The 16,606-nt window shown below is 45.7% G+C and overlaps 1 protein-coding gene across 6 annotated transcripts in view; it reads left to right on the plus strand.

Moving 5' to 3' along the window:
• ACYP2 (acylphosphatase 2) overlaps nt 1-16,606 on the plus strand; it is a 138,704-nt gene that overhangs the window by 65,637 nt on the left and 56,461 nt on the right. For 2 of the 6 annotated variants that reach the window (XM_050951969.1, XM_050951970.1), the window contains exon 4: nt 6,888-6,967. The exons of the other annotated variants lie outside the window; for them this stretch is intronic. In XM_050951969.1, coding sequence (XP_050807926.1) covers nt 6,888-6,967 — 80 coding nt within the window. The remainder of the gene's footprint in view (nt 1-6,887; nt 6,968-16,606) is intronic. 6 annotated transcript variants of the gene reach the window in all.

A 16,606-nucleotide genomic window follows, 5' to 3' on the forward strand; every position in this document is an offset into this window, starting at 1 on the left:
GTCTGGGACTCAAAATGACTGTAAAGTGAGTTTTTTACATGATGTCATTGAAGGAGTAGTCAGACCTGCTGAGCATGCTGCTTCTCTGTCCTTTTTACCACTTATATCCTAAATGTGATGAAATGCTTGCAAATCAAATGTATCAGTGCTTAACAAGGAAAAATACTTCTTTCTGACGTGACTGAAAACAAATGGAAAATTCAGGAAAAAATCAGAGGGGGGGTGTGGGGGAAGAAAGAAAGAAACCAGTTCTGCAAACTTTCACACACACAGGTGGGAAAATCAGAATCAAAAGTATCAGAATCAAGAATCAAGATGGCCAGGAAAATCTCTGCCAGATTGACAATAGTGTTGGACATTATACTGGAAAAAATGGAAAGTAGTATTGAAAAAATGGGTGAGAAATTGTCAGTTTATTAATGAAAGACATTGCAGTCATGGAATAAAGTGTCTCAGACTTAAAGCATGTGTCAAACTGAAGTTATAAAATGGTGTCAAAATTACACATCTGTTTTACTGTTAGTTTACAAAAGCAAAAAAATAGGAATGATTAAATCTATACAATGAAAAATACCGAGAGAGACAATTTTGTCATGGAAGTTTCTAAGATATAAACAGGAGGAAAGACTTACGGACTGATATAGAAGAGGAAAACATACAACAGCTGTGTAGATTGTAGTATCACAGAGATTGGATTTAAAAAAAAATCAAGGACTCATTACTCAGAGGAACAGGAGTACTTGTGCTATATGGAGCTTTGGATCTGTAATAAGAAACCTCTAATCATCCCACAAAGCAAAGAAAAATCCAGGCACTCTTCCAAGAGACTAACTTGTCTCCACAAGTAAACATCTAATTACAAAATTACAAAAAACTCTTTCAATGGGAAAAAAGCCCAGTGATGCAGATGTGATCCACAGTGGTTTAAAAGGGCAAGTTAACAAAATACTACTAACTCCTTGGAGAAACGTAGAGAGGAAAATAGCAGTTACAAAATACGCACCAAAGGACATTGAAAGTAAACCCTGTGTTCACTTATCCTTGCATAGATAGCCTCCTTCAATCATGGGGATATGTGTGCTGAGGAGCATACGAGCTGTGTGCAGGGATTTCTTATAGCTTCTCAGATCCCTTTCCCACACATAAACCAAATGAACTCAAGATTCTTAGTATTGGTAAATAATTCAGATAAAAATAATAGAGACCCTCTGTCCTGAGAGGAATCCTGCAAGTGGCACAGAAGTGTCAGTATGGTGAAAAGAAAGGAAAATACACAAGTTGTTAGTAACAGGTTACTAATTATTAATTATAATAGAAGTGCCAACAGTGTGCTTGACACTGTAGAAGGCACAAAATAAAACATGATTCCTGCCCTGAGAGAGATTTTGCCTGGCTCCTGTGCATATGGGGAAAAAAGGGAACAGTATCCTCTTCTCTCTTTGTATCCCCTGTACACTGGCTTGGTACATGGGCAGTCTTTGCCACATATGAAGGCTGTGCAGATTTAGCTCTCTGGTTATCACTCGTCTCTGTAAAATGGGTGGGAAGTAGGAAAGATATGGCCAAGCTCTTCCCTTCTCCATTGGCTATGAAATGGATGGATGTGGAGGGCAGTATACACTGTACCTTCTGGAGCTCTGGGATGCAGAGTGCCTCTCCAAAGCAGGGTCGATGGTATCATATACATCAGTGAGGGGTTAGGATGTAAGAACCTGTATTCTGGAGCTCACTCTGGGGCATAGGAGCTCTTGGCCAACCACAGAATTGTGCTTAATATCACAACTTAGGGCTAAGTTATAAAAGGAGTTTTCTGTCTAAATCAGTGTCTCATCTGTGAACATAAAACAATACAAATACAGTATATTATTATTGCTGCGCTGCTGTAATGCTAAATTGTCATAATCCACAACTTAAAACTGAGGCCTATACAACAGAGACAATGCTACATACATATATAATTTCGAATTTTGTTAGAATATAATTGTAAGCCTGCGTAGTCATCCCTTCGCATCCACGCTTTCTCGCAGTCTGGTCTGCTGGAATACTCTCAAAAACAAAGAAAGAGGGAATTAGGGGATGAGCCCAGCAGATATGAGCACCAAGCACAGTCTAAGGGGCTAGGTTTGCCAACTTTCTAATTGCAGAAAACCGAACACCCTTGCCCTGCCCCTCCCCTGTTCTGAGGCCCCACCCCTGCCCTGCTCCTTCTCCAAGGCCCTGCTCTCACTCACTCAATCCCCGCTCCCTCTGTTGCTCGCTCTCCCCCACCCTCACTCACTTTCACCAGACTGGGACAAGGGGTTGGGATGCAGGAGGGGGTGAGGGCTCCAGCTGGGGGAGCAGGCTCTGGGGTGGAGCTGAGGGATTTAGGGTGCAGGAGAGGGCTCTGGGCTGTGGTCAAGAGCTTCAGAGTGTGGGAGGGGACTCAGGGCTGGGGCAGGCGGTTGGGGTGCAGGAGAGGGTGTGGAGTGCAGGCTCTGGTCGGCACTTACCTGAGGCGGCTCCCAGAAACAGCTGGCCAGCCAATGGGAGCTACAGAGCCAGTACTCAGGGTGGGGGCAGTGCGCAGAGGTCCCATGGTCACCCCTGTACCTAGGAGCCAGACATGCTGGCTACTTCCAGGAGCCACGTGGAACCAGGGCAGACGGAGCCTGCCTTAGCCCCGCTGCGCCATCGACTAGACTTTTAGCAGCCCAGTCAGCAATGCTGACCGGAGCTACCAGGGTCCCTGTTCAACTGGACATTCCGGTTGAAAACCAGATGCCTGGCAACCCTATATGGGGCTCCGGCAGGGGTGCCTGAGGAGCACAGGCCTCCTGGCCTAAGTAGGGGGAGTACTGCCACCCTTGAGGGAGTGGCAGGGGTAGGGAGATGTGGACCCACCCAACTCCACCACATCCCAGCCCATGGTCCTAACACCCGAGGGGGAGTTGTCCTCAGTCTTTCATCCTCAGTCTCTCTGGGATACACTGCCAAGGGTAGCAGTAGCAGCTCCTCAGCATCGGGAGTGGCAGGGCTCTCTGGAACCTCATGCAGGTCCTCGGGGCAGCAGCAGTTTTCCTTGGTGTCCTACTCAAGCAGCAGGGAAGAAGCATCTGTCTCCTTCGGCAGGTCCCTCTCAACTGAGCGGCTGGGATGACTGGTGTACTTCCTCTTCCTGTCCTGCCCCTCTGCTTCTGGCATGCAGGTCATGGCCCTCCTAGTTCCACCCACAAAGCGGCTTGCAGCATTCTCTCTGCATCCGCCTCTGAGAAATACCACACCTCCTCTCTACGCTCCCTAACAGTACCTCATTTTATATGCAAATGGCTGTGGGTAAAAGCCTGGCCCCATTAAAGTTAATTGAAAAACTCTGACTGACTACAGTGGATTCGGGATTTCACCTTGTGCACACAAATTAGGCAGTGTGAAAGTGTAACATTTGGCTTATACTAAAATTGTGTGTGTAAAATTACAGATGACTCCTGTGTTTAAAAAAACAACAAAACAAAACCAAAAAAATGCTAAAAGTGTTAAGCAATGGAGTTGTATATTTACATTCCTTGGTCTTGATGTAAGTAACGATTGTTGTATTTGAGGGGTGGCCAACCCCCTCCAGAGCCACATGCGGCTCTTCAGAAGTTAATATGCAGCTTCTTGTATAGGCACCGACTCCAGGGCTGGAACTATAGACACCAACTTTCCAATAGGCCAGGGGGTGCTCACTGCTCAACCCCTGGCTCTGCCGCTGGCCCTTCCCACACTCCACCCCTTTGTCTGAGCCTGCCATGCCCTCGCTCCTCCCACTCCTCCCCTGCCAGAGCCTCCTGCACGCCACGGAACAGCTGATCCAGGCGAGTTACAAAAGACTAGTGATATTTGTGTGTGTTGCTACGTGGTAAGTCATTATTGTAGCTTTGCTAGAGAGAGATTCTCTGCAAAATATGCCAGACACTTAAAAAAAAAAACAGAAGGAAGGGGAGGAAACACACAAATACAGTTGATTTAAAACTGCATATTATCAAATCTACTATCCTGAATTTTGTCTTAATTTTACAGATGTGAAAGATTTCTTTTAAACATTTTCAGCACGTGAGATGTATGGTATCAACAGACAATTCAATAAATATAGTGTGGTGGCATATGTGAACATATGTTGGATGATGTAATTATATATGACAGAATCAGGCATAACATGACAGAAACCTAGTAAAAGTTCTGAGAGGACTACTTGATGCTAATGTATTAATCAGCTAGGATAGTTATCAATTTGATGCAATTGTGAGCATATGAACCGTTGCGTGCACTTGGAGTAATGTTGATTTTTATAGTCATTATAGTCACTAATATTTTCACCAGCTGCTTGCAGATTCTCTGAATATCTGTTCGATATCCCAACTGAACATCACGCCAAATAGTTTGTGTACAGGCAAGGTAGCCATTTTCCCATTTTAAGGAAGTATATAAGACTCTGACTCATCTCTGCTGCATGGGGACTTAAGTAAGAATCTTCTTGGCCATAATATTTAGGGTTCCTTGTAATCATTTCTAAAAAAACAGAGTTGAAACATGGGGGAATGTCTCTCTTTATCTATGTTTTAAAGGGCTATAATTTTTAAACTAATGTTGTAATCATCCTACTTTGTTTGCTGTATAGAATGCACAGTTCTCTGTTTTCACACTAGATGTCAATCTGCTTGCTTATGTAGCAGGTAATGTATATATATTTTGTGCATTCTGGATTTTTCTTTCACCCAGTGAACTTTCTGCTATTTCCACCCTAATTTGGAAAGGGATTTAGATCACTATACAGAGCAAGGGCTGAATCAGAGTTTCAAATATGCATCATTTGTGGCTAATATTGAATATGATGTCACTTTTTAGCAAGATAGCTGTCACCAGCAGTTGATTCAGAATTGCCAAATGTAATTAAAGTACTTTCAGTAAAGTTGGTTGGAGAATTCTGATTGAAAAATAAATTTCAGCATCAAATGGAACTTACATTTTGAAATTTTTTTAGTGAATTTATTTTTCCATTTTCTGACCAGCTGTAATTTTCAATTTCATGTTGAAATCTGTTCCTAATAACCTCTTCTTGCTATGTGAACATAAAGAATGATAAACTGAGCAAAATGGATAAATCTCTATTAACAGTGTATTATTAGTCTCAGAAAATCTTGGGTTTTTAAGAACAAATTCCAGATTCTCATAAGAAAGTAAGACTGGCCATGCTGGGTCAGACCAATGGTCCATCTAACCCAGTATCCATCTTCCAATAGTGGCCAGTGCCAGGTGCTTCAGAAGGAATGAACAGAATGGGCAATTATCAAGTGATCCATTCCCCATTGTTCAATCCCAGCTTCTGGCAGTCAGAGGTTTAGGGACACCCAGAACATGGGGTTGCATTCCTGACCATCTTGGCTAATACCATTGATGGACTTATTCTCCATGAACTTATCTAATTCTTTTTTTAACCCAGTTATACTTTTGGTTTTTCACAACATAATCTGGCAATGAGTTCCACAGTTTGACTGTGCATTGTGTAAAGAAGCGTTTCCTTATGTTTGTTTTAAACCTGCTACCTATTGATTTCATTTGTGACTTCTGGTCATCTACACACAAAAAATAAGGTTTAGTATTTGTTACAAGACTGCAGTGCAATTCAAATCGATATAGTGCATTGGTAACCAAACTTTTGAGGGTCGCACCCCCACTTACCCTTGTCCATGCCCTTCTGCCCCCCAGGAGCCACGGCCAGGATCAGGGCCACGACTTGGGAGGTGGATGCTGATGGGGTAAAGGGGATGAGACTGGGATACAGCTGGGGGTGGGACTGGGGCCAGGAGCAGAACCGAGGCTGGGGGCGGGGAGAGGGGAGCAGAGCCACAGCTGGGCTCGCAGCAGGTGCAGCTCTGCCCTTGGCCTTGCCCCAGCCTCAGCCCTGGGCCAAGGCTGGGGGGTGGCGTGGGGCCGGGAGTGGAGCCACACTGAGGCTGGGGACCAGGCCAGGCTTGGGGCTGGCAGCCGGGGACGCAGCTGGGGGTGGGACCAGAGCAGCACTGGGGGCAGGGAGGGACTGGGCAGCACTCCCTCCCTGTCCCATGGGAGCTGGCCTGAGCCCCACTGTGCCGCCCAGATGTTCCTCCACGCCCCCCTAGAGGATTGAGCCCCACACTTTGAGGACCTCTGATATAGTACCTTTCATTTCAACACTGGCAAATGTCTACCAAGAGCATTTTAAATTAGCAAAACAAGTCAAAACATTAACCAGTAAAATTAATGAATTTACTGTAAGAATGGCATGGCATGGTGTATTCCCACCTTCACTTCTGCGCTGCTGCTGGTGGTGCAGCTGTCAGGAGCACCCGGAGAGTGCGGCTGCACCCAGCTCCTGACCCAGAGACTGCCTCTAGCCCCCCCCCCCAGCCTGCCTTCCCAGCCAGGAAATGCCCCCAGCCATGACCTAACCCCCTGAGACTGTTCCCCAGGCACTGGCTGCATCCCCGCCCCCATGCCCCAGTCCCCTGTACCTCCCTTCCTGCGCCTGCTGGTCTTCTACCTTGCCTGTATGTAGCTCAGCCATGCAGCCTGCCCTGTCTGCCAGCCACTGCAATCCTAGAGCTGGGGAGCCTGCTCCAGCCAGGGTTACTGGATGGACCTGCAATCCTGTGCGGTGAAGGAGATGCTAAGCACCCTGGCCTACCCCTGATGCTGCTGGGCCCAATCCTGCTGGTGCTTGGGACAGCCAATGGAGAGGGGCGGCATGTCTGGCTCTTTGGTGGCAATTTGGCGGCGGGTCCCTCACTCCCTCTTGGAGCGAAGGACCAGTTGCCTAATTACTGCCAAAGACTGAAGTGGTGCTGGTAGAGCTGATCGCAATCGCATTTTTTTCTTTCTGCTTGGGGCAGCAAAAACCCTAGAGCCGGCGCTGGAAGGAGGGAAGATAAAGGGAGAGGAAAAGAGAAGAATAAAACTCAAGGGATGTACAGTTAGTTCTTTAAATTATTTTATAGGAAATATATGTAACATGATGAAGCTTTAAGCTCCTTTGCACCAATTTTTGGAAAAAATTCTAAGTATTTTCTGGGGGAGCATTTGCCCAATTACCTTAAAATTCATGATTTTTCAAATTCTTCTTTGAATAGTCTTGCATATTCCACTGTGTATTAGGGTACCTACCTACCCATTGGCTGATGTCACAAACTTCCATTGCCATGGTTCATTGCTAGCTGAAGTCTACTCCTTCCCCCGGCTCCAAAACAAAAATAATAGATGAAGTCCAACCTGTGTATTTCAAAAAGGACACCAGGGATTTAAAGTCTTGAAACAGCATTGTTTATCTAGTCATTAATATGCAAAACCTTTATTGCCGTTACCAGAGCTATGACAATCAGTGTTCAGACACCCCAAGGGGAGAACAGGCACTTTAACCCCCAAAAAATAAACCGTTAAAGCAACTGATTGCAAACTGTATTATCATACTGTAAAAGTATATTGAGTAAGGTCTTTTATTAAAGTTCATAATATTCTGAACTCAATGGTCTTTATGAGATAAGTACACAGACAGTGGTTATGAATTTATGTATTTGTGTATACAGAATGCTTATAATTTGTGGTACAGTCAGGCAGGGTGGGGCTGCCTCCCCAAAGAGATGAGCCTAGCTCCAACCACCTAGCCATCTACAACCCAGGAAAAGACGAATGATGAGCCATTAGAGTTAATGGGAAGACACTGAGACACCCTAGCTAGAATTTTCCCACCCTGAATAACCATGAGTCACCAGTCCAGAAGTGGGATGCGGGGGGAAGAAAAGGAAAAAGCCCTTTTAAAAATGAGACTTGAAACTGAAATCTGCATTCAGAAACTGAGGGACAGTTACTTGGTGAGTGCTGTCCGTGACATGCTGGATCCTTGCTATGGCTAGGGGTACGCTGGGAAACTGCAAAGGAAATAGGTAACTTTTGTTAGAAAAGGGATTTTATCTAATGTGGAAGAGTAAAGCCTGCGTCTTTGTTTATTTTCTGTCTAACTTGTATATGTTTGCTTTCCCTGCTCATTCATGTTTGAACCTGTGGTTTTTCTATGAAATAAACCTGTTGTTTATTTTTACCCCAAGTGGTCTCTGTTGTGCAAATTCTGTGGAGTGTAGGTTCCAAAGTGAGTTGGTAACCAGGGGCTGGTTTCATGCCTCTGACGATGATGAACCAGAGGAGAATGGTCAGAGTGTCTGATATTTAAGAATTCAGGGAGGACAGATTTGGTGAGACTCTGTTGGTGTCACCCTGCATGGAGTAAGTAGGCTGGTGTAAGTAGGTGAGAGCATGTGCTTGTGGGCAGGTTTCTGGTGTCCGGGATCCAAGCCAGAGCGACACAGCATTAAGGCACCCCAAGGTTGCAGGGCAGGCAGTGACAGAACCCTTTACTGATCTGGGTGATCCCCAAAATGTCACAATAGCTACTCAACCTGGCAAAGCAAATGAACAGAGTAACTTTCAAAAGACTGTAAAGCATCTCAACACATAAAGGAAAAGGAAGTTGTCATTATGTAACATTTCTGTTGCAATAACATCCAGAAGCTCCAATGAGGACTTGGGCCGCTTGTGCTAGGCACTGTACAAACATATGCAAAGATCCTCTCCCAAGAAGCTTACAGTATTTAAAACATGCACACACAATGTCTGCCCCATAGGTTTCAATATAAATATTATTAAATTGTGATTTGCAAACAAAATTTTCAGGCACTTCAAAGTGATTAAGCATCACAAAGTTTGTGGACCTGATTCTTATTTACACTAAGTCCCCTTTACCCATCTCTGGCAGTGCAAAGGGACCTTAAACTGACTGCATAGTACATTTGCAATCACTTTTAAGGCCTCTTCAGAGTGTCAGTGTACGAAGTTACCTTAGTTCAGTTGGGCCCTATATAGCTAAAAGATAGATATAAATATATACAGGTAACCAAACTGTCAAAGGCCATGTTCTCCCACTCTTACTTACCTTTTGTATTCCCTCCATGAATAGTTTCTTTGAAATCAGTGGAACTATTTAAGGGGTAAGATACTGTTCAGTGCAAGTTATAGTTTCAGTTTCTGGTCCAACATTAATAATGGTGATCTTATTAATGTGACTCTTGTCCTTCCTCACTCTTCATTCCCTCCTTTTTGTTTGGTACCCTCATTTATTGTGTCGTGTCTAAAATTAGTTTGCAAGCTCCCTTGGGCATCTGCTTGTTTGGAATAGCACCTGAAGTACTTTTGAGCACTGTAAAAAAAGATAGTTTAGTGGGCTAATAGTTTACCTAATTCTTTTGACACAAATAAATATAGCACGGTAGGGAACTACTGTTAATATCATATGCAAAAAGTTGTTGGCTCAAGCTGGCCTGGTAAGCTAGTACTGTAGTACTGCACAACAGTTACAGGCCAGATTTTCAGAAAAACTCAGCTCTATTTGGGCACCAGAATAAGCACAGTAAAAGCTTTGTTATCCGGCATGTTGGGGAAATGGGGTCAAAAGTTCTGGTTAACTAAGAGTGGTACTTACCAATGGAATACCAATTTTCAAAGAATTACAATATAATAAAATGAATAAAGTATAAAATAGTATATAGGTACTCACCAATCCAGTGGCAGTACTGCACTGCAGAGTGGTTGGTTTCTTGAAGCACTTAGGTGTATACAAGTAAAGTTTTCTATAAAGTAGGCTATCTTATGACACTACATATCACTATGGGCACATATGGCATACACCCAGATCACTAAAAATATGCTTAACACTAAAACTAGACTGAACACAATTTAATCTTTGTTTGATGATTCAGAAGGCACTTCAGGGCCTTGAGTGCCTCAGGGTCATCATTATCAACATCAATTATCATTGTAGATGTAGAAGGTGTAGGTAGGGTTGTCAAGTGTCCAGTTTTCTACCAGAACGCCCGGTCAAAAAGTGAGCCTGGTGGCTCTGGTCTGCACCGCTGACCAGACCATTAAAAGTCCAGTTGGTGGCGCAATGGGACTAAGGCAGGCTCCCTGCCATGGCTTCGTGTGGCTCCCAGAAGTGGCGTCATGTCCTCCCTCTGGCTCCTAGGCATACGAGCAGCCAGAGGACTCTGCACGCTGCCCCCACCCTAAGCACCAGCTCTGCAACTCCCACTGGTCATGGTTCTCGGCCAATGGGAGCTGCGGGGTCGTCACCTGCGGATGGGGTAGCACGCAGAGCCACTTCTGGCCATGCCTCCACATAGGAGCCAAAGGGGCACATGCTGCTGCTTCCGGGAGCTGCCTGAGGTAAGTGCCACCCGGAACCTGCACCCGTGACCCCTACCCTGCTCCAACCCCCTTCCCCAGCCCTGATCCCCCTCACACATTTGGAACCTCTCAATCCCAGTGTTGCACCCGCCTGCACCCAAAACCCCTCATCCCCAGCCCCACCCCAGAGCCTGCACCCCCAGCCAGAGCCCTCACCCCCCCGCACCCCAACTCCCTGCCCCAACCCTGATCCCCCTCCCATCCTCCAAACCCCTGGGTCCCAGCCCAGAGCACCCTCCTGCACCCCAAACCCCTCATACTCAGCCCCAACCCAGAGCCCGCACCACCAGATGGAGACCTCACACTCCCATGCCCCAATCCCTTGCCCCAGCCCTGATCCCCTCCTGCCCTCTGAACTCCTCAGTTCCTGCCCAGGACACCCTCCTACACCTCAAACACCTCATCCCTGGCCCCACCCCAGAGCCCACACCTCCAGCCGGAGCCCTCACCCCCTCCCACACCCCAGGTCTTGAGCTAGCCTGGTGAAAAAGAGCGAGTGAGTGAGGGTGGGGAGAGCAAGCAACAGAGAGAGGGGAGGGATTGCTCAGGAGGTTAAGCATTGGCCTGCTAAACCTAGGGTTGTGAGCTCAATCCTTGAGGGGGCATTAGGGTTCTAGGGCAAAAATCTGTCTGGGGATTGGTCCTGCTTTGAGCAGCAGGTTGAACTAGATGACCTCCTGAGGTCCCTTTCATCCCTGATATTCTGTGAGATGGACTTAGGAGGCCAGGGCAAGGGTGTTCAGTTTTGTGCAAGTAGAAAGTTGGTACCCTAGGTGTAGGAGATTGGGCTGAACCTGTAATGCCCCTATGACACATCCTGAAAGGTGCTTTTTTGAATAAATCCTGGATATCAGCTTCCTTACTTGTCTTCTGGCTCTTTTGCATAAAAGTACCATGAAGAATGTGCAATGCATAACCTCCTGGTCAGAATACTAGTCCCAGTTACTAGATTGAAGATTTGTACTGAGAGATATCAAGAATGCCAGTTAATAGAGCTTTCTGGCTGATAAAGTGCCAGATAACATGGCTTTTACTGTAGTGAGATTTTTCACAAGAACTGGGGTGAGATTCTGTGCTGTGTCATTAACACAACACAGAACTCACAGTGTAGGAGCCGGGGGGTACTAAAGTAACTCTAAGCTATCATTTGTGCCCTCATGACCCTGGGTAGCTGAAGGCTGTGAAAGTTTGGATATGGGTACTTACTTATTCAGACTCTGCACCTTGAGCCTATCTCTGCTGTGACCCAACGCTCACTGCCAGAATGACGGTGGCTGCACTGCATGTTAAATCTGGTACAGAGGCTATATATCAGAGTAAAATGGAGTAATCTACAGGCCTCTCACAGAGATGCATAGACTCTAATTCTTGGAAGGGGAAAAAAAGAAGAATGTAAATGTCATTTAAGCATTATCATTTTTCTCTCTTGTCTGAGAGTGACAGATTAGTCCTTCCTACAAATGCACTATTTAGTATCTTAACAGGATGGTAGATTGCACATCCTAAAATGGATTGAACTATTCTCAGAGCTTTTCATTCACTACCTCCACCAGAGAGTGTGTGTGCGCTTATTAGAGAAGAGAAGCAAGAGTCAGAATTCATTAAAGAAAGATGATACTACTCAAAATCCTGCTTACAAAGTTCATTTTCTCACCAAGAATTTTTAAACCTTTATTTTTTGCCAAATGCTGATTGTAATAGGTTAGCTTTCGTTAAAAGGTTAAGGAGTGTGGCATCTGAGAAGATCTTTGGAAGTAACAAAACAGTCATTTGTGTCAAGGTTTCAGTAAAAACATTGCATTTTCCAGTGTATTTTGTTTAAATGAGGCAGTAAGTTTCTTGTACAAGTTTGGAGATTCAGATGTAATCTAAATAACAATATTTGCTTGTCTGTCTGACTTAAGCCACTAAGCCTTTTGAGGTTTGCTCATTAGTGTGTCTCCACAATAAAAAATGTAGAATTACATTTCAGTGTCAGGACTTTAAAAACTGTTCATTATTCCAGCTTGCATCTGAAATTCAGTCTCTGCTCTCACCTGTAAATAGTATTTATCATGAAATTAGCAATAAAAGTGACATCAAATCCCACTATGAAAATTCAGTACCTTATAATTATGCTTTAATTATGTACATTTGAGGTACACAAACAACCTTAACTTTGCCCTGTAGTGAGGCCATATTATGATTTAAATATGATTTAACCATATAATAATTAAGGCATTTTAGTGCTGTTGTTTCAGGATAGACACAACTAATTTTGAAGACACAATAGATTTTGTTCTTTTTTTTATGCCTTTCCATATCTCAATATATTTTAATTTCTTTTAAATGTAATCTTGACTCTGAATTTCCTGGTGTACAAGGGTTGGCCAGGGCTCGACCCTCTCCGGAGTGGTGGGGAGCCACACCGGCTCACTACCCACAGTTGATCCCGAGGAATTAGTCCGACCATGGGGTCTCCCTTGGTAGTCCTTGCTGTAGCCGGCAGAAACCCGGTCAGCCCGGCCCTGGCTCAGGGTGGGACAACAATGCTAAGTCAGGGTCCTGGCCCTCAGTCAGGGTGGAGCAATAGTAGTATACCAGTATTAAGCCCAGGTCCTAGATCAGGGTGAGGCAACAAACGCTGAGTCAGGAACTCAGGCCCTCAGGCAGGACTAAGCAATAACAAGGCTCAGCTCCTCAGGCCAGGGAGAGGGGGAGTCTGCCACCCAGGAGTTGGGTGGCAGGGGGGACGCAGGCCCTCCCACTCCACTGCATCCCAGCCTGGGGCCCTAGCAGCAGCGGAAGACCTGCTGCTTAGTCAGTGGGATCCTGGCCGCAACACACCGACATGAGCTCTGGCAGTGCTCCAGCCAGACTAGGGTCAGCTGCCCCCGGGTTACTTCCTCACTCCCCCTTGGGCCATACTTGGGCCCTGGTGTTGGCCTCTGGGGGATCCAGGACCATGGGTTCTTCGGGGCAGGGGTTGATCGGCAGGCCCGGCAAGTCCTCCGGATTTTGGGCACAGAGCAGGTCCGGCAACTCCTCCAGATAGCGGGCGCAGGGCAGGTCCGGCAACTCCTCCAGATAGCGGCTGCAGGGCAGGTCCGGCAACTCCTCCGGATAGCGGGCGCAGGGCAGGCCCAGCCAGTCAGGGCGGCCACCTTGGGCCGCAGGGGTTTCCCAGTCACAGGCTCGGCTAGAGACGTCTGTTCTCTCCGGTGGCTGGGCTCCTACTGAGCTCTGAGGGCCAGCCTTTATAGTTCTGGGTCACCGCCTTACCCTCTGAGGGATGGGCTCAGAGCTCCCTAGCTCCGCCCATTCTGGCCTCCAGACGGGTTCTTCTCCCTCCAGGGTGGCAGGGAGCCACACCGCCTCACTACACCTGGGTTTATAATGATTAGATTTGGATTTATTACAACATCCTTGTAATATATTTATTCTTAAATTACTATTTACCCTCAGCCTTATCAGTATCTTAATATAACTTTTTGTCTAAGAATTTCCTTGGCTTTTTAATAGTTATTAAAAATGCCACATATATCTATTGATTTGAAGATATGTTGTATCAACCTTAAATAAGGTAAACAGATTTTTTACAAGCAAATTTACTGGTATACCACAGCAGTTCAAAGCAAGCAGAGTGTACTGGTGAATGTGACTCTTAACTTCAAATTTACTTATTGGTTTAGTGGATTGTGTAATAGAAATTGGCACTATGTAAAGGCTTATGTCTCTGCACTTTAAGGGCTCCTACTTAACTATGCTCCCATCTCAGCTCCCCTGGCAATGCTACCTCAGTGCACAGCAGAGCCTAGGCAGTGTGACATTGGATTCCTTCCAGCCACTGATGCCCAAGTTAATGTGCACACAGAATATTTAAAGTGCAGTGACATAGGCCAATTATTCTACCAGTAAGAACTTTTGTCAAATGTGTCCAGTCTCTCTCATAACACTAGCTCATTACCGTGGATGGGATAGTTGCATGCAAATAAGCTGTAGAAAAAGGTTGATGATTGTAACCTCAGAGATTAGGACCAATGTCCTTAATTACTTGAGCTGCTGATCTGACACTATCTGTCGCCTCTATAATCATAACACTTAGATACAACAACAGTTAATAACTTAACTTGATTATGACCTACATTCTTCAACTATAACCTGTGCACAAGATTTCAAAGAATTATAACTCTGTAGAAAGCTTGAAGAGTCTGTGTTACTCAATTATTAAAATAATTCGAGATTAAAGAAAGACCAACATGGATACTAAATTTCTTAAAGAATTCCATTTTAAATAACTTTAACTCATCAACTTATTAATGGATTTGCTTGTAAATGCTCAGAAAATTCATTCTATGCTCAGAGAGAAAGTGCTTTAAATTTGGAAAGGATATATTATTATTTTTCATACATAACAGAGGTTTAATTCCCACTTTAAATGTAAAGTGGAACTCAGCTATGGAGTACCCCTTGCAAGCACCTGTTGAGTGTTCCACTCTATTGGGAAACAATTGTGTTTATATTTTGAGGAAATTACTGTTTGTATAATGGCTAATATGTCGGGTTTGTTGGGCCCCAGTCCTGCAGCCTCTAGCTCAGGGGCGGCAGCCGCTGCCAATGATTGGGCAGAAGCATTGGGGCATATATTGGAAAAGATTATGTGGGCCTATGCTACGTCAAACGCTTGTCGTAAGTTAAGATTATTTCTTGGGGAAGAGGAGTTTGAACCCTGGTTGGAGCATACCACTGAAATGCTGCGGGAGTGGGCCGTACCTGATGTAGAAAAGCGAAGATGTCTAATAGAGAGCCTTAGTGGCCCAGCATTAGATGTAATTCGCACCCTGAAGCTCAGTGTGAAGGACTGCCTACAGGCCCTTGATAATACCTTTGGGAGCGTGGAGGGCCCTGAAGACAGTTACTGTAAATTCCTTAATTCCCGACAGCAAAGTGGTGAGAAAATTTCAGCCTATATACAGAGGCTGGAGAAACTGCTTTAGAGAGCTGTTATGAGGGGAGCAGTGACTGCTGAGGAGATGGATCAGACCAGACTGGCTCAAGTTGTAAGAGGGACTCAGTATCAGAACCCGATCCTACTTCATCTCCGACTAAGAGAACGGCAGGAACATCCCCCAAGTTACTCCCAGCTGATAAAGGCTTCCAGCAAGTGTTGAGAAACCCAAACATTGGAACCAGCCAGCACAACGCCACTGCAAATGGCCAGTGTACTGATGGTGAGCACCACAGAGGAACTTGCCCAGCAGATGCAGGTCCTGACGGAATGGATAGCTGAGCTGCCAAGCACCATTGACCGAGCTAAGATTTCCAGAAATAAGGCGCCTCAGACTGTGACAATGGAGAAGTCTGTATCTAGAGTCACCGTCCCACCCCAGCAAAGGGAGAAAGGACAATTCTTTTGCTACCGGTGTGGTCAGGATGGGCACAGTGCTGCTAACTGCCATAAGGAAGAGAACCCCTCCTTAGTGTATGAAAAGCTGAGGATCAGTTGGGAGAGATCCTGTAGCTGCCAGAAGGTCTGGAGACGGAGACCACCTAGGCCTACAGGATTTGGAGATTCCCCCGGAAGATATCGTCCAGCTGGGATCCCTGCAGGATTGATAGGGCCTCGAGCAGAGGTCATGGTGAGGATTGAAGTGGAGGAGTGTAAAGCCATGCTTGACACTGGATCTCAAGTGACTATTATATTTCAATCATTTTACCAACAGATGCTTAGGCACCTGCCTATACAACTACTGACTGGCATTGGTCTGTGTGGCCTCAGCATGGATGAATACCCCTATCAAGAGTATATCATAGTGCACCTGGAATTCCCAGAGTAGGTTGCTGGGGTAAGGGAAGAGGTAGACATAGCTGCCTTAATATGCCCTGACCCTAAAGGGACCTCTGATGTGTCTGTGCTGATAGGGACCAACTCCAGTCTCTTCAAGGTGCTCGCGGATTACTGCAAACGACGGGCTGGGGACCAGTACCTGAGTACCCTGATGATCCATATGCTTTGTGCTGAAGCCTACAGGAAGATTGAGAATAAGGGGTCTTCCATGCGAGACACTATGGCCCCTTCAAACCCTTTGGGCCACGGTGGGATGAGAGATGTGAAAGGGCTTTTCGAGAAATCATTACTTGCCCAACTCATGCCCCAGTCCTAGTCTTTGCTGACCCAAGCAAGCCATTTATCCTGCATACTGATGCCAGTTTGGAGAGTCTGGGAGCAGTACTGTACCAGGAGGTGGAAGGCAAGCGTAAACCTGTAGCCTTTGCCAGCCGAGGACTGTCTGATAGTGAAACCCCCTATCCCACCCACAAGCTGGAGTTCTTGGCCTTG

The sequence above is a fragment of the Gopherus flavomarginatus genome, chromosome 4 (genome assembly GCF_025201925.1).
Source record: "Gopherus flavomarginatus isolate rGopFla2 chromosome 4, rGopFla2.mat.asm, whole genome shotgun sequence".
Classification (NCBI taxonomy): Eukaryota; Metazoa; Chordata; order Testudines; family Testudinidae; genus Gopherus; species Gopherus flavomarginatus.